Source organism: Lingula anatina, chromosome 1 (assembly GCF_051362555.1).
Source record: "Lingula anatina isolate TDL-2025a chromosome 1, LinAna3.0, whole genome shotgun sequence".
Lineage (NCBI taxonomy): Eukaryota > Metazoa > Brachiopoda > Lingulata > Lingulida > Lingulidae > Lingula > Lingula anatina.
In genome coordinates, this window is record NC_141767.1 from 57,097,726 (window position 1) to 57,116,908 (window position 19,183).

Below are 19,183 nucleotides of genomic sequence, written 5' to 3' on the forward strand. Positions count from 1 at the left end.
AGTAAAGTGGAAGTGATTTAAATATAATTGTGTAGTAACAACAAAAATAAATATCTCTAGCTAAACCAATGCAATTTGAAAGTTATGTAAACTTGAAACAAAAAAGTTCATAAAAATGAAAATGAAAATACAAATTACCAGTTCAACTAAAAAAAATTGCTGACATCTCTTCTATGTTCATCTGTATTTGAACAGTGTGATCTGAAGTCTGGCAAATCACTATCATTTACATACATGTCCAATCAGCATATAAACATGAACCAAATGGATTCCTAGCAACACTACTGGTAAAATCAACACAGCCGGATGCTAGTAATAACTTAGACTGGTGCATTCATACGCAGGAGAGCTGTTACTACCATACTAACAAGAATGTGAACTACACATTTAAATCAAACCAAGAAAAAGAATGTAGTTCTTACCTTGGTGTTAGCCAAGTTTACTGTAGGTTAAAATGCAGATGGTGTCAGTTCCACTCTATGAAACTTGGTGGACATAGCAGTGGTAAATTAGTGATAATGAGGTAAAGTAAGAGCACACCAGTGTTCTTTATGCCTGAGACTGAATGCCAGCCAGCATGAACAGAATCCACGCATGCACACTATAAAGAGAGATCACTAGTATTATGTTGGTGGTGTGCAGGTAGAACTTCTGTTGTTCGTCAACTTTATATTATCAACAGTTAATCACATATGCCTGTGCTGACACATTTCAGCATTTTCACTGCTGGCTAGCTGAACATTCTGCACCTTTGTCCAAGGGAAGACGGATGGGGAAAATTTGTCAATCTATATTGGAAGCTTCAGGGAAACTGGAGTTTTCTGCCAGAAATAAAATAGATAGGCTTGTTACATTGTACTGAAGCTAATGATACTCTGATCTTTGAAAAAAAGCAGTATCAATAAAGCTCCCTACAGTGTATTTCCCACAGCAGAAGTTGGATACATCTGTAAACTTTATGGGTTGATCATCTGCACCCTTTTAAGCTTCATCATAAAATCAACACTGTAAAAAAATCTCAACTCCTAACCCCCCCTCCCTGTTCCTTGTGGTCACTGCTAAGGTAACATTTTACTATATTACCATTGACAGCTATCTGTTGCGTACTATCATCTCAGCCAGTCATGATGAAACTACATCTGCTCGATGCTCTCGAAAGTCACCTATCATAGAGTGCAGATTAACAAACCTCAATATGGTATTTGATGGCCCAACTGAACCCTGAGTAAATAGTTTTCTACAAAAAAGATTTCATTAATGAAAGGATGCCTGACCTTTGCATTCAAGCAAGCTACACAACCTTGCTATGGCAAGGCATTATCATATGCTATAACTTGCTCGATCTGCTACTCACTCATTATTAATCTAACCTGTATTAATAATCATACATTATCAAAAAGTATCAAAACACAAAATATGATAACGAACATAGCCTACTTTTATAGTTTGCTTATATTTAGAAGTTAACCTTAATATTTCTATTTTAATGATGGTAATGCTACTTCACAAAGTATCTGTAGAAATATTTATGCCTATAATATACATTATATATAATATACATTCTAAAAGACAATAATAATTCTTTTTTTTCTGTTCTCTGTCATATGCATAACACCACAAAACCACACTAAAAAGACATGCATGTCCATTTGAAAGTCACTTGGTTGTGCTAGCTGAGCCAAGTTGTGCAGAACACAATTCCTTTCTTGAACCACTTCAACAGCTCTTTTCAACACAATAAACCATTACTAGCACATGAGAAGAAAAAATAAATGCATATCAAAATCTTTAGTCTTCTAATTTGTTGTATTTCCCATTTCTAAAAAATACTCTATCACAATCACCATTTCCTAAGGTAACAAACTGAACAGATTTTTCAATAGCCAAAGTTTCACCATTCTATTTAATAGCTTCATACACCAAAAGATTATCTGAACAGAGAATCAATCTGAATGAAAGACCTGTCAATTAAATCTTTAAAAACATATACCTTCATTTATTTCAATGTACGAGTGCGGGTCTAGACTTAGTCACGTGCCCCACCAGGAGAACAATAGCACTGAAGCACTGGCTAAGAATGCACCATGGGCATTATGCTAAAACAATATTTGACAAAATACGCGGGTTTGATTTCTCAAATCTTCTCAGTAATGGGCTATAGAAGTAGATCGATGCACTCCCTCTCCCATTCTACAATCAGACCTGGTAAGTATTGAAAGTATATCGTGGAAATTCCAAATAAGTTGAGTTACTGAAATCTTTTATTCGGGTCTTGACTTGTGTATTGTTGCAAATTATACTTCGTTACGCTTGAATACACCAAGACTTTGGAGCGAACGAAAGGTTGGAAGGCCTAGAGCTGTAAATTCTAGTTTCAAAAGATAAACACTTGCTTACCTTCAAGGGTGTATATTTCTGTGTTAACAGCCCTGGTTACAGCTTACTAGTACATTAGGATTTCATCTTCATTGATGTAAAACATAATATAATTCGCGAGTAGTACGGACGAACATAGGGCCAATTCTATAGATCATCAAAACTGAAGTAAACAATATAAACGGCATAAGACTGTATCTTATTATATTTATTGCTCTTTTGTTGTAATTCATCTCATAAAATATTGAATACATACTTTGGAATTAGCATTTTTGTGTAGGAACCACATGTCCATCATTACGTAGCGCTATAGAGGTGGTTGGATCTAAAATTAGATTTTCTTATCATCGGGTGAATGGCAAGTACAAAATAAATACCTGACAGCGTGGCTGCAGCACCAAGGCTGACAAAATGCGTGTCTGTTTACACTGATAATGACACGATGTAGGGACGGAGGTTGCGTTATATCAACAAGGATCCACTGGGGATTAGGGTCCATTAACTGGGTTAGCTCACAGAAAACGCACCCTTCTATTCATCAGAGTCTAGTCAAATTCAGCGATACTTGTCTCACGCTCACACAGTGTTCATTTACAATTTTTATTTTACGAAAAACATTGATATTAAGGTGCCAAGATGTCTGAAGTGACGCCAGAAATTCGCGCATCTGCTCTGAAGTATTGTCAGCAGCTTTTACATGGCGCCTGGAAAGAACTGAAACAAGATCGTTTCCAAATCAAACAAGTTAGGTAAGAATAACCCGTACGTGCTCTAGTGCTTTTATCTTTGAGTGAGTCGTTTGGTTATTGACGTCTTGTATTTCTCATTCTTTTGAATAGTTTAACTGTAATATTACCTGTTGCTTCTGTTAATACTAGTACTATTAAGTTGTATATAGAAGTATAAATTGACACGCTTTCTGTTTTTATTGAAATATAACACATTTCAACTAAGTACATCTGACTAAATAACTGTTTTGTAGAAAGTTAATTTGAATTTTGCATAACCTAAATTTTACTATCTGAAAATACGTTTTATGCTATTCATTTTGTTGAGCCCTAACCAGAGATTAAAAAAAAAAAAAAAAAAAAAACCTGACATCAAAGAGACAGAGGCAGCACTGCTTTTTACCTCTTACATATGGTTAATGATTTAAGTTAAGAAAACCACTAAATCCGCGTAACTCTGGTTATGTTCTGATCTCTGAATTAAAGTAATACCAATTAGTATAGGGTGTCATATTCATTTTTGAGAGCTTGTTATGAACTCCTTAGAATTTTTTTTTGTCCAGCTATTATTAACAAGTTATTGTGTCTGGGTTGTTGATGAAAGATAAAAACATTGTGCATATAATGCACATTTTTATGTACAGACACAGATGTGTCTGTACATATAGCCATCATCTGCGTCTGTCGTCGCCGTCGCCGTCGTCGCCGTCGCCGTGCACTTTTACCGATAACACGATAAATGGAAAACTGTTTTTTCTTTTGGTATGAAACTTACAGAACTGATGAATATTCATAATACGCAGGTCAAGTTCGAAAATCAGCATGATCGGGTCACTTTTAGGGAATTTATGCTGTTTTTTCACTTTTTTCAGCATATATGCAGCACCGATAACACGATAAGTGAAAAACCATTTTACCTTTTGGCTTGAAAGTTACAGAACTGATGAATATTCATAATACGCAGGTCAAGTTCGAAAATCAGCATGATCGGGTCATTTTTAGGGAATTTATGCTGTTTTTTCACTTTTTTCAGCATATATGCAGCACCGATAACACGATAAGTGAAAAACCATTTTACCTTTTGGCTTGAAAGTTACAGAACTGATGAATATTCATAATACGCAGGTCAAGTTCGAAAATCAGCATGATCGGGTCATTTTTAGTGAATTTATGCTGTTTTTTCACTTTTTTCAGCATATATGCAACCCCGATAACACGATAAGTGGAAAACCATCCTACCTTTTGGCTTGAAACTTACAAAACTGATTAATATTCATAATACACAGGTCAAGTTCGAAAATCAGCATGATTGGGTCATTTTTAGGGAATTTATGCTGTTTTTTCACTATTTTTCAGCATATATGCCGCATGATAACACCATAAGTGGAAAACCAATTTACCTTTTGGCTTGAAACTTGTAGAACTGATCAATATTCATAATACGCAAGTCAAGTTCGAAAATCAGCATGATTCGATTATTGTTAGGGAATTTATGCTGTTTTTTCACTTTTTTCAGCATATATGCAGCACTGATAACACAATAAGTGGAAAACTGTTTTTTCATTTGGCTTGAAACTTACAGAACTAATGAATATTCATAATATGCAGGTCAAGTTTGAAAATCAGCAAGATCGGGCAATTTTTATGGAAGTTATCCTGTTTTTGTTTTTTTTTTTCAATTTTTTCAGCACTTTTATAACACCGATAACATGATAAGTGTAAAAATGTTTTTCCTTTCCTTGGATTGAAATTTACAGAACTGGTGAATATTTATTATACGCAGGTCAAGTTTGAAAATTGGCATGATTGGACTATTTTTACAAAAGTAATGCTGTTTTTTTCCCTTTATTCAGCATACATGCAACACTGATAACGCATTTTAAGGAAAACCAATCAGCCTTTTGTCTTGCAACTCACAGGAGTGATCAATCTGACCAGTATACAGATCAAGTTTGAAAATAAGCTTGATCCGTTAAGTTTTGATGAAGTTATTAGCCTTTTTGTATATAAGTGGTTTTTCTTCAGATTTAATTCTTAAGCATGTTAACAGTCTCATAACGGTACTAATTGGATATGTTAAAGTGTTGTTTTAACATTTTCTGCTTCTTAACAATATTGTTAGTTGATTATATAAAAATGACGGTAAACCTATTATCCTGCATTGTGTAATAAAGTATCAAAAATGGAAAGGAACTCATCATTGCAGTTCGTCAGATTCAATCATTCACTATGTTCAGAATCTCCAAATGGAGCTAATTGGACATTATAAATTGTTCTATTGATATTTTTCCTATGTCAACAATTTTCCTAGTTGATCATTTAAAAATGACAGTTAATTGATGATGGTTTTATGTAAAAAAGGTGTTGAAAATGGAAAGAAAATCATTTCAGTACAGTTATCTCTTGTTAACATTTTGGCATTTTGAAAGTGTGACCCTAACTTCCATGTCCTTGGAGACCTTTCCATATCACATTTTCTGAATATCCATGATACTTTTATTTTTTTATAAAAAATTTGATGGTCATTATGCTGTTAAGTATTATGTTATATTGCATGAAAGTTAAAGAAAACCCTATTTTGGACACTGCTGCCAGGATAGCGATTAAGGGAAAACCATGTTACTTATGATAATCAACCTTACTGAAAAGAGTGAAGTGCAGCTTGTGTTGGAAAACCATCGTAATTGTTTTCTGTTTTGAAAGCAATGCAGTACAGTGCTATTTGGTGCAATAAATGTATATGGATAGTAGGCAGTTAATTCAGGGCCATAAAATAATTTGCTTAATTGATTTTCAAGTTATTTCAGGGTTATAAAATAATTTGCTTAATTAATTTTCAAGTGGGTATTAAATGAGATTACATAAAAACACATTGAGATTTCATTGTAAAGTCCCATCGGTTTAGCTTTCTTAACTGTGTCACATAATTAGGAATCGATGATTATTATGCAGGTAAATGTTATTTAATATGGAAAATAAGTTTACAAAAAAAAAAATTTGTGTAACGCTTACATTAATGCTAAAGATGAATAACAGTGCCTTATTATTCTCAAACTCAATAGGGTTATTCATATCATGTTAGTAATTGTACAGCTAGATTAAAAGTTTGAATAGCAGCTTTATTGGTATTTTTTGTTATGTTTTATTTTACATTTTCTTTTAATTTTTTATGCTGTTTTTTCACTTTTTTCAACATATATGCAACATTAATAACACAATATAAGAAAAACAGCTTAGCCAATTGTCATTATACTCACAGGAGTGGTCAATCTTACAAAAATGCAGGTTGAGTTCGAAAATCAGTGTTATCGGGCCATTATTTTAGAAGTTGTACTGTTTTTTCAAATTTCCTCAGATTCAATTCTTAGGCATGTTAACAGTCTCATTATTGAACTAATAAGATACGTAAAAGTGTGTGTTTGATATTTCCTGCATCTTTACAACATTGTTAGTTGATTATGTAAAAATGATGGTAAACTTGTTATCATGTATTGTGTAATCAAGTGTCCAAAACGGAAATAAACTCATATCATTGCAGTTTGTCAGATTCAATCATCCACATCTGCCATGATGACCATGATGGGAAAATCGTGTTCGTTATGATTGTCAAACTTTCAAAAAAGAAACACAGGACTAAAATGCAGCCCAAGTTGGAAAAGCAGTCTAATGGGCTTCTTTTTCTGGAAGTTATTCATTTTAGTGAAATATTCATTATCTTTTTGGCATATTCATTGTGGGACTCGGAGCTCCCATGGACATGAAGCCGGATGGTAATCAAATTTTCTACATGTTCATGCTATTTATAGTCAATAATCAAAAATTGGTGATAATTATTCTATAATTTATTATGTAATGTTACATCAAAATTGACAATAATCTTTTTGCACTGCTACTGCAAACATTATGAAAAGAAAACTGTGTTATTTATTATTATATTTAACTTAAGAGTATGATTTTTAGGATTGGCATGCAGTTCAAATTAGAAAGCCAGGTCAATTGGGTTATCATTTATTATTGAATTTAATGCAATTTTGTGTGAAATTTCATTTTTCTCATTCTGGCACTTTCTAAGTATAAACTTGAACTCTGATGGGCCTGAAGCCTTATGCTTTTACTCTCATCGGTGTTACCTGTTGTGCAAAATTAAAATTTGATGTTGACTGTGCAGTTAAAGGTACATACGAACCGAGCATCGGTGGAGTGTGGATTCCGAGTAACACATGTAAACCACTTCTACTAGAATCTTATATGACTCAAATAAATTTGACAAGCCAAGGGATAAACTGAATAGATCACTCGATCAGCCAAAAAAGACCTTTAGACTGCTCCTTTCTTTAAATTTATGGTTGTAAATTTAACCTACTTCCGTGACCTACTTTCCTGCCCCATTGACATACAGCTTAGAATGCCAGCAGAAAAATCTGTTCAAACATCATTTTCGGGTAAAATTAAACAATGCTTTTTGGTAATTCTCTTAGTTATACTACTTGAAACTATATCCTGGCATTTGGTTGGTTTTTGTGACAAAAAATTGACTTTGTATGCATCTTTAAACATAATGTATTATTGCATCAGAAGTGGTAGTCTCCTATTTTGTGCATTATTGTTTTGTGCTCTTCTTAAGTTGTGACTTATGGGCCTGAAAGACCTTTGAGAGGGTCAGTCTATAAATTTCCCTTGGGTATCACTTCGCTAATTTCAGTTATAAAGTAATTTGCCTAATTGATAGGCTACATAAAGCACACTTGTGATTTGAGATTACATAAAGCACACTTGTTGATATTTCCCTGTAAACTCCCATAGGTTAAGCTCTCTGCTAGATTAATAATAAGGAAGCAGTGATAATTATGCAGGTAAATTTTGTTTAATATTGCAAATAAGTTATATATATATATATATATATATATATATATATATATATATATATATATATATATATATATATATCAAACTGAAAGATTAAAAGTTTGAATAGCAGCTTCATTGGAATTATATTTACCTCTGCCAAGGAGGTTATATTTTCACCCCTGTTTGTCATCAACATAACTCAAAAAGTTATGGACCGATTTTGCTGAAATTTTCAGGAACTGTCAGAAGTGGGCCAAAGAGGACAAAAATCAATAATAATCAACAATTGCTACCTTGGCAGAGGTCTGCACTCTCGGAGTGCTTTTCTAGTTTTGTTGTTTTCCTTTATAATTTTTTCTCAAACACTTGCATTTGTGACTTTAAACTCTCATCCGCCTGAGACTCTGACATTTCTGTTTTTCCACATAAGCAGTTGTATTGTTTTTTATGTCTTTAAACATTATGTTACTTATGTAATATTATTTTATGCACTGTCATCATTTTTCAAATATTGAGACTTACATCATGTGAATTTGAACTCTCATGGTCCTGAAACTGTAATCTTATTGAAAGGGTAGATTGAGACCATCTTCTGGGACTTCCGGAAGACAGTCATGCAGGTTATTAAGTTTATATTGCCTGGTATCTATTTTTTCTTCTGTTGGAAGACCATCAAAATGGAGGATGGATCAAAATAGATACTTTGGAATACTGTCAGAAAATATCTGTGGGTCCGCTCATGTTATTGACCATTTTACCTGTTGTGCATGATTAAAATTCAGTGTTGACTGACAGTGCTATTATAAGCATTATTTATTATTGCATCAAAATTGACAAAATGACCTATTTAATTTTTGCATCTTTATTTTCTGTTTTTTGTCTGTACATTTGACAGCTTTGCTGCCTTGTTATTGTTGTATGCCAGATTCTCATTTGTTTTTTGTTTGTTTTTTAAAATATTACTAAACCTGTACAGGCAGGGTTATTATTTGATGAACATGATTTAATCAGTTTTAATTTCATTCTGATGTATGATGTAGTGGAACTTGAACAAATCATTAAAAGATTTTATAGCATAGAGGCAGACTAAAGATGAAATAAAATATAAATATTGAGAACTTGCTCCAGTAAATTAATGTAAAAATGCAATTTAATATCTGCCTGTGCTGAATGTTAGCACAGAGCAGTTTTCTCTATTGTGATCTTTCCATGTCTCGGTGTGCTGACCAAGTAAAGTATTTGCCTTAAGATGATAATGTTCTTGTTGGTCATATGATGTTGGCATAAACCAGTTAAGGAATTTGTTTAATTTGTAAAAAATGTACTTGTGTAAATCTTGGAAGAAAATTCTAATATTGATTTCTTTCCTTATTACCTTAAGCACAGTAAGTCCAAAGTCCACCTCAGCAGTATGTTTATTGATTGTATGGATGTGTAGTTGTATTTCAAGCTCATTGAATCATCAGTCACATGCTTACCATCTTCCTTTATATAAAGTGTGAAAGATATATTTCTTTAGCTTGACACTGTTCCAAATAGTGAACAGTCTTTTAAGATACTTTATTTTAGATAGAAAAGACATGAAGACAGACAGGGAGATATACGTATAATACATATATATAACTTTTTGAAAGATTAAATTTTTTCCAAGAAAAAACACCCAACTTGTTTTGTATCTTTAAAGAGAATATATTTTGAATAGAGATATAATGTTTGTTGTGGCATTACAGTGAAGATATCATTAATATTCAACAGAGAAAATTACTTGAGTCCAAAAAGAACAACAGGAGAGTATTATCTGTGAGTATGTCGGATCCAGCTGATTGGGGAATATTGTAGATATTGCAGTGTATTCTTTAGGAAATACATACATAATGTGATATAATCAGTAGAGGCCATTGCAATTGTAACATTTGATTGGTCAGATTGAATTGACCTTAGGTGCTCAGGGTTGATAGTATGATCCTAACACCAAAAGTGAATGTTTATTTATCAATTATAGCAAATAGCGGAAATAAAAGATATTAAATATAATTGGGAGATGGTTTTCATAATTCATTGGCAAAATTACTGCAGCCTTTAGAGTGCTTTAGTTATACATGTATTACTTGCGCAGTGTCATAATGCAGTGCCAGATGTCTCTGCTTAAGGGTGCTTTATACATCCAGCTGGTCTGGGGGATTCCTTGATAAGTATTTTCAAAACCACTGTTACCAGAAGCAAGTGAATAAATACTACCCCACCTTCAATAATTGCCAACCTCGTTAAGTATCCATGTCAAGGTGTTCCTGCTCGAGCAACACAGGGTGACTCCTCATCTCCACCAACACCAACCATTATTGAACCGAGCAAATAATTTCTTCCTCTCCTTTCATATAGCAACTATAAAAGTTATAATTATGCATACTTAATTTTGTGGGTAAAAATGTTATTTATTTCGGGTTTCAAGGGTATCTCAGTCCCAGAGCAGGTATAGCTCATTATAAATTCTTACAGCTTTGTGTAGTCATTGAGAAGTGCTACAAAAGGTGTTTTTTTTAAAGGTATCTTGCATATTTTATCAGTAAAAAGCGTGAAATTATCCCTTTCTACATTTTTTTGTATTACTGGGGCCTTATGTCTGGAACAAAATGTTTTATTCAAAATCATGGACAGAATTCCATGCATGTTTCCTGCAAATATCTACTCAGTCACTGAGAATTACATGATTGTTACTGTATCCCAAATGATTAACTAATTAAATTTCAAACCATATCTGATCCATAACCAAAATTTTAAAAGGAGAAACTGCCCATTAAACTTCCAGAGTGGAACTGCCAGTTCAGCTATCTTTCACCTGTATAGCAATGATTTATTAAGTGTAAGCAACCTGCCTGTATGTAATTTTAACAATTTACAAAGATGAATATATAATTTAAAGTACTGAGTAATATATATATGTTTTTTTGTATTACTGACACACACACACACACACTTTTGCAACAGATTTTATACTCTGCTGTGAAAAAAATAATTTTCTTTTCACATGATTGAAAAATAAAATTCAAACAAGATCACATACTTAGTAGATATCTTCTTTAAGATAAAAGACTGTGTGAACACAAAGGACTAGTATAAAAAAATCACCCTCTCCCCTTCATTTTGCCTGTCAGACTATTCTGTTTGTTGCAGAGATGGATACTGAATTTGGCTGATAGCATTCCCCATGTTCTACAAAGCCTCTTCATGCAATACATGATAACAGTTATGTCATGCAATACACACATAATGCTACCAGTTCTGGGTTGGTTATGGTAATGTCTTTGTAACAGTATCAGCTATCTGGTTGAAATATGGTGACTTACAAGTAACATAATTTCATGCTAATTCTACATTACCAAGCCCGATGTATGACTTATATGATGTATTTAAAATATTGCAATTGTTATTGATTATGTAGATGGTACATTGATGACCAGTTTGATACTGTATTTCCAGTGGAGGTCTCAGTAATTACCTATATGTATGCTCACTTCCTGAAGATGGACACGTGCAGAATGGAGAGCCCAGGCAGATCCTGCTCAGATACTATGGAGAGATCTTGACTGGCAATGCAGATGCTGTTGTCCTAGACTCTGTTGTATTTGCCTTATTATCAGAGAAAAAACTGGGCCCCAAGTTATATGGAGTTTTTCATGGAGGCAGGTTAGAGGAATATATCCCAGTAAGTGGTGACTTGTTACAGAGAGTATTTTGGTTCACTGAAATTTGACATGAAGCTCTCAATTGTTCTCTTGAGTTTGGTTTTGTTAAAATAGAAAATGTACATGCTTAATGTTTCATATTTTTTTGCTATCATCAAAACTTCTACTTAACTGGTCATATTCAATCCACAAAAATAGTCATTTTGGTTGGCATTTTTTAAAAGGTGTGACTTTGAATTTTGATTGGCCTGAAGACCTCTGCTAGTTACATTTTCTAAATATCTATGTTAGCTATATAAACATGTAAACATCAATATTACATATTTTTGAGGGGATTTTTATTGTTTTTGATCAGCTAAAAGTTAGATGCATTATTGAATAATTAGATGAAGGAAAAACCTTATTTTTGGTATCTGGATGATAATTAAAGGTTACGATGCCTTAAGCATTATGTAACATTGCATCAAAATTGATAAAAAAATTCATGTACTTTTACTACAAATACACTGAAAGAAAAACTGTGTTACTCATTATTTTGTAACTTACAAAAGTGATTGATATACAGCTCAAATTTGCAAACCAGCTTGATTGAATTATTTTTATATCTTGTTGTTTGTACATTTGACAGCTTTGCTGCCTTGTTAATTTGTGAATTTGAACTCTCATGAGCTTGAAGCCTTATGCCAGTTACATACTCTAAATATCCATGTTACCTGTTGTGCATATTTAAATTTTGGTGTTGATTTTGCTGTTAAGCATTATGTAATATTGCATCAAATTGACAATATAACCTATTGTGTGCACCATTTTTTTTGCTATTATGTCTGTAGATTTGACAGCTTTGCTGCTTGGGTTATTATTATTATTATTATTATTTTTTTTTTTTTTTTGGGGGGGGGGCAGAATTCAATTTAATATTTTAACTGAACTACTGCCAATTTGTCCAGGATCAAAGTACAGTACAAATTTTTCGGATACTGTAATTTTTAAAGTCTTAAGTTCTTAAAATAAGAACATCCCTATGGAGTGGTAGCAAAAAATTGAAAATTAGCCTACTTTATACATATATATATATATATATATATATATATATATATATATGGGGAAAATTTATTGTTGATTTAGACCTTTTGGTGCATGTTTATAGAAACCTGTTTAAAAACTAAATAAATCTGCTATTTGAGGTAATAAAATGCTTGGCAATTTGGCAACACTGGATGTAATTGCACTATTAACTTGAGCCATATGAAATTAAAGTAAGGGAATGGATTTTCAATTCTCTGTGGCGTAAAAGAATTAGATTACACACCTGACAATTTGCATCTATGATTTTGTTTTTACATTTCAGTCTCGTAGTTTGACTACAGCAGAGTTGAGGGTTCCTTACATATCAAAGAGGATTGCACAGGTCATGGCTAAGTTCCATGTGCTGGACATGCCTGTCAACAAAGAACCTGTTGCCATGTTTGAAATGATTGCAAAGTAAGATTTGAAATTCATACATTTGGATTTCAATTTTTTCAATGTTTTCAAATTTTTTATATCATATAAAACATTAAAAAATCATAACTTAGGTGCTTTTGTAATTTCACAATAAGTTTGTCTTATTATTCTTATTATTCAGAGATATTGCTACCTCTTCACAAAGTATTAATTTGTAAGTGATCACATTACTCAGATGTGAATTACATCTCTTCACTTGGCTTTTTCTGATAATGCATTTTAGTGCATTAAAATCCTTCAAAGGTTAATAAGTGGATATTTTATGAAAATAATAAAAGGAATGATTTTATGATTTATTACATAGACGTTTTGTTTTCTGTTTAAGGTGGCTCCAGGAAGCTTCATCACTTACTTTGGAAAATGCCAAACCCTACGACAAGGTGCTATTAGAGAAAATTTTCTCCTTCAAGATAGAAGCAGAATTTGAAACACTTAAGTAAGAAAATATAGCTGAAAGTATCTACACAATTACCAAGGGAAAACAAGTAACATGAAATCCACTGTCATCTTAACCAAGGGTTCAGTTTATGAAAATTTTACATGTAGGCACCTGACATAAAATAACAGAAGAATTATTTTAAACTTCCAGTTTTATCTTAAGATGCATGTATTAAATTTTAATAATAATAATAATAATAATAATAATAATAATAATAATAATAATAATAATAATAATAATAATAATAATAATAATGTGTATTTATTTGCAACTTAAAAAGTTGGATTTTACAATAAAAACAAAAAGTCGTGAGATGCACAATCTTAAAATATACTTGTAAATATACTTGTAAGTGTTAAAATGATTCGATACACATTAAAAATTCATAAAAACCTCAGTTCTTAAAATTTGATAAAGCCCATGGGATAAAAGTTTTTGATGATCGTACAGTCCTCAATTTTGGCACAGTGTACTTATAAACTGGCGCAAAGTGTAGGAACTTTCATTTATCTCTGGTAGCAAATGTATTGTAAGATAATGGATAACATTTATTTCACATACTTTTTAAGTAAAAATGTGAAATATATTTGTATGTCCATAACTTTAAAATATGTATATAAGCAGATTCCACAAATGTTTTGTAAACTACTGTTTAATAGCCTTTGATTATTTCTTTGTAAATTATTTCAGAGATTTTGTGATTGGTGTCAATTCACCTGTTGTCTTCTGTCACAATGATCTACAAGAAGGTAAGCATTAGCAATTGTTTGTTGATTACATAATATATATAATAGTCTTGTGCAACACAACCAGAAATTCATAACCAGTGTTTTAGTCAGGGCACAATATTGTAACAAAATTGTTATAGTGAAGAAGATATAGTAGCTTTGAGATTTCTTTGTTTCAGGCAATATTTTATGTTTTGGGGATACTGATGACATGGAATTGATGGCCATAGACTTTGAATATTGCAATTACAACTACAGGTAAAGTGAATTTATATGGACTGCTAATTTATATCTTTTTAACAACCTATGCAATGTCAAGGTGTGTCTTATCACTTACTAGAAATTTTTGTTATGTTGATTTAAATTCATGTTGTGAACACAGTTTGATTTTTTTGATGAATTTTGAACTCTGCTATATGGAATCTTATCTCTGTAGATGATAATTTTATTTTGTGTATTGGATTTAGTGTTTAATAAAAAAAAAATACACCTCTCTAAGTACTTTTAATAATGTTTTGAGGTGTTTTGCAAACTCAACAGTCTTTTAAAAGATCGGTATATATTGGTTTCAGGGGTTGTGATATTGCCAACCATTTCAATGAGTGGGTGTATGACTACACTTATGATAAATTCCCTTTTTACAAGGAAAGTCGAGAAAATTATCCATCAAGGGAAGAGCAGGTATTCTTTTTAGGTTGACATATAATATTAAATAATTGACATATAATATTAAATAATTGTGAATATTACTGAGGTTCCCATAAATATAACTCTGGTTGTGACATTATGATAATATTTGGATTTTTGGTCCTTGCAGATTTTCTTCTTAAAGGCTTACTTGTCTGCCAGTGGTGAAAATGAGGATGAAATAGAACAAAAAGCAGAGTCGATGCTTTATGAATGCAGTGCCTGTGGCCTAATATCTCATTTCTTGTGGGGCACATGGTCTCTTGCTTGCTCAAAGATCAGCCATATTGAATTTGGATATTTGGTGAGAAAAGAGATACAATGCTACATTTGCAAATAAGTATACACCCCACTTTTTGCTTTAAGCTAAAAGATAATTTAAATAATAAAATTACTTGATGCTTTAAGGTTTTAAGTAGTTTTTCATATTCATTACCGTAAATTACCAAAATATGCATTTGCATTGTCACCATTTTACTATAAAAAGAGAGGTTTCGTTGTTATTTGAATCTGTTCATTATAAACTTGTCTACACTTTTTTTCAGGATTATGCATTGGTCAGATTTGAGGCATACTTCAGACAGAAAGCTGAGTTAGCCCAAATAAAACCACCAAAAAAAGGATGAGGTTCTGGGCAAATCTTTTCTAGCAGTTAAACTATCTGCCGTCCTTTTGACACTTTTCTCAGTGAACTTTTTTGGCATTGTAGGGCAGTGAAAATGATGAGTTGCAGTTCCTTCTTTTTTATGTACAGACACAGATGTGTCAGTACATGTAACTGCCAGCTGTGTCTGTTGTCGCAGTGCACTTTCACTGTTACAACGATAAGTGGAGAAGTATGTGAGCTTTTGTCTTCAAACATACAGAACTGATGAATATTTATAAATTACAGGTCAAGTTTGAAAATTGGCTTGATTCGACCATTTTCCCAAAAGTTATGCTGTTTTTTAAATTTTTTCAGCATATTTTATCCACTGTTCTACAGATAAAAGAATAACCAGTTTACATTTTGTCTTCAAATTAACAGAACTGATGAATATTCATAAAATACAGGACAAGTTCTAAAGTTGTCCTTTTTATGCTTTTTACAGCATAATTTATCCAGTGTCATACAAATAACATAAAAACTATGCCTTATTTTTCTTTAAAACTAGTTGGACTGATTCAAAGAACTAATATACAGATCGAGTTTGAAAATTATCTTGATCGGTTTAGTTTTGATAAAGTTTATCCACACTTTCTCAGCATTGCAGCATTAGGTAATATTGCATCAAAATTCACTTAACAAATATAAAAGGAAGACTGCATCTTCACAGAACTTAAAGCCTCAACTGAGAAAGTCAGTTTGTTTGGATGAACATCCAATATAAGATAATAAAGTTATCAATTTTTGTTCCCCTGTATGTCTGACTTACTTACCACATGTAGACTTTGAACTCTTATATGGGCTTGAAGCCCTATGCTAAGTACTGAAGCGGTGGTGATAATGCTGTTATGCATAATAAAATGTTCATTGCTTTTAAATAGACTATATATATATATATATATATATATATATATATATATATATATTTTTTTTTTTTTTTTTTTTTTTCTTTTTTGTGCAACATTTTTCCTGTTTTTTGTTTGTACATTTCACTGCTTTTCTCTCGTTAATTTTTTTATTTACCAGATAAGTTGTGAAAGACAATGTCATTTTAAGCATTCCCATAAATTTTAATGGTATATTTTATTTGTGTCTCAGTCAGGAGGCCTCTTTGAGGGAATGAGTGAATAGGGAACATATTACATTAGTACATCATAGCATTGAAATTTTTTGTATGTTGTCATCTCCTTGAAATTAGCCACCTTGATATTGTTTCTACTGGATACATACAATAGACTGAAATATTTTGTCCATTATAGATCAATTTAATTTGTTCTTTTAAGTCTGATGTGAATGTTAATATTGAAAGCTACTGGGGCCAGCTGACTGGAAAATTAAGACAATCTGATATGTGATATTAGAAATTTTCTTTGTTGAGTACTACAATCTACACCAAATTTAAGAGGTTAACTGTACCCAGAATCCTGAAGTAGTTTAGTCATATAGTTGTGGTACTCCATTTGCTTTAATATACCAAAAATTATAATGTATAACCAAGGGTGCTAAACAATACAAGAAACACATGTAGAGATTTTTTTAATTTCATTTTCCCCCCATTCATGTATTGGAATAGCTTGCCATTAACATTTTGCACTTCTGAAAATTTCCTGGGATATAAACCTATAGCACACGTACTTGCCTCATAAGCTACTTTTAAATTTGACTTGGAAAATGCATTGAATAAGCCTCATTTTGCAGTTCATTTATATTATATATTTGTATGCCATTTCCCAAATTACTGTGCCATAAATTGCTCACTGAAATGCAATGATAAACAATTAAAGTGATAAATTTGTAGTTGGAAGATGTCAATTTTGACTAGGATATAGTGGTTACCGCTGTAGAAATAGATAACGATAATTGTGGATCAAACTGGTATTTAGCTTTCAAGTAATTTTTATCCCCAAATGGGTGTATGAAATTAATGTAGTGCAATTTCAATAGGTGCTGTATTTTGTTAACTTTGATTACAGGTAGGGACAATTATGAAGAAATAAATTTACCTACATATTAGTCGGATTTTTGTTTGTCTTTGTATGAGCTCCCATAACTTCTCTAAATGACATACATTCTCATAATGTGCCAGGAATGTAATGTTCAAATCAATAAAGAAGTAGATGCCACCCCCACAAAATTTTTTGAAAAATCTGCATAAATGGAGATTATGGCTGCATTCAGAACAGTGGACTAATTAGTCTGAAGGCCAAACATGGCTGACCCACTTGAATACTTCCCCATGGAAGATCTATTCAGTGTACATTAGTGGATCAGACAGCAAGCTTTTTAGTGGGTTGCCATATTTTACCCTGGACTAGCAAGTCCACTGTTCTGAATACGGCCTCTGTGCATGCACCTGGAATTTGGAATTGCATTCTAAATGGCTTATGGTCATATGAAACTGTTTGGTCATGTTCAAAACTTTCGGGTTTCTTTGCATTCACCGAAGAGAAACATCAAATGTATTTTAGTATTCAAACTGCATTATGTCTGTATTCTGAATATTATTACAGCATTCCTAACATTTCAAGATGCAAAGCAATTTTTTTTGCCACAAAAGCCAACCACATGCCAGCACATATATAGTTTCAAATAGCATAACTAATAGAATTACCAAAATACAGTTTAATATTACCCCAAAAATGTTTGAACACATTTTTCTGCTAGCTTTTGAATGCTGTACATGAATGGGACAGAAAAGTAGGTCAAATTTCTGAGCAAAAAATTAAAGAAAGGAGCAATCTAAAGCTCCTTTATGGCTGATCGAGTGATTTATTCAGTTTATCCCTTGGCATGTCAATTTATTCGAGTCTTAGGCCACACTTTTTTATTTTTATGGATGACATCCTCTGGGTACCCCAAAATCGGTGCGAGAGGGCGAAAAAAAAAAAAAAACGGTCCAAAAAAAAAAAAAAAATACTGCTTAAGTAAAGGAATGCTGTCAGTACACAGCTGGAAACACAAATTTTACCACAGAAACACGTATCAAACTTACAATATGTCTTTATCCATACTCTCAAAATATTAAAGCATTGTGAATACTTCGTAGAAATGTAAAAAAAAAGACATGAATAGATATACTTTTTATTACAAAATCTATTAAGGTTATTTCATGCATTTTGTTGGTATAGCAATCAATAAAACAAATATCAAACAAACAGTGTGTCTTTATTCGTATTCTCAGAATATTAAAGCATTTTGAACACTTCACAGAAATGTTTAAAAAAATGATGCAAAGATATGCTTAATACTACCAAATCTATTAAAGGTCATTTCGGACGATGCCATTTTGTCTACTTCGACTCACACGGCCAAACTGTCAGGTGGCCTGTCCGACCTTCAGCCCACCAAATACCTCGATGCCCTTGTCGACCCTTTTTTCGCTACAGAAAACCTGGTAGCCTTTGTGCTGCTTTGTACAGAATGTCACTGAAATTTTTCGGGCGATAATCGCTGGCGGCCGCCAGCCTTTCGCACAATTGTAAAAAGGTGATATCTCCATGCCTAATATCAATGGCATACCAATCCAAAACGACGGCACCCGTTCT

At 32.4% G+C, this 19,183-nt stretch overlaps 2 protein-coding genes across 3 annotated transcripts in view; one reads left to right on the forward strand and one right to left on the reverse strand.

The window, feature by feature from the left end:
* Positions 1 to 2,514, reverse strand: part of LOC106171442 (uncharacterized) — a 17,242-nt gene extending 14,728 nt beyond the window's left edge. The window contains exons 1-2 of the mRNA XM_087015356.1: positions 2,398 to 2,514; positions 423 to 601 (exon numbers count right to left, since the gene is read on the reverse strand). The gene's annotated coding sequence lies outside the window, so the exon portion shown is untranslated. The remainder of the gene's footprint in view (positions 1 to 422; positions 602 to 2,397) is intronic.
* LOC106171455 (choline/ethanolamine kinase) lies at positions 2,022 to 17,651 on the forward strand. 2 transcript variants are annotated; one of them, XM_013551808.3, is made up of 11 exons: positions 2,022 to 2,205; positions 3,005 to 3,125; positions 9,708 to 9,752; positions 11,430 to 11,655; positions 12,984 to 13,117; positions 13,464 to 13,574; positions 14,268 to 14,326; positions 14,485 to 14,563; positions 14,878 to 14,986; positions 15,123 to 15,296; positions 15,538 to 17,651. In XM_013551808.3, the coding sequence occupies exons 1-11, from the start codon at positions 2,085 to 2,087 to the stop codon at positions 15,616 to 15,618; spliced, it is 1,260 nt and encodes a 419-aa protein (XP_013407262.2). In that variant the 5' UTR covers positions 2,022 to 2,084; the 3' UTR covers positions 15,619 to 17,651. The 2 variants fall into 2 exon arrangements, with proteins under 2 accessions (XP_013407262.2, XP_013407263.2); XM_013551809.3 differs by lacking the exon at positions 9,708 to 9,752 and having other exon boundaries at positions 2,023 to 2,205.
* Positions 17,652 to 19,183: the final 1,532 nt, after the last annotated feature.

What these genes read in the sequence shown, in the direction of transcription:
- LOC106171455 (XM_013551808.3), top strand. Translation starts at nt 2,085, where the DNA reads ATGGGCATTATGCTAAAACAATATTTGACAAAATACGCGGGTTTGATT. An exon ending in ACAACAGGAGAGTATTATCT is followed by an intron (nt 9,753 to 11,429) that starts GTGAGTATGTCG and finishes CTGTATTTCCAG; the next exon opens with TGGAGGTCTCAGTAATTACC. An exon ending in TATTGCAATTACAACTACAG is followed by an intron (nt 14,564 to 14,877) that starts GTAAAGTGAATT and finishes TATTGGTTTCAG; the next exon opens with GGGTTGTGATATTGCCAACC.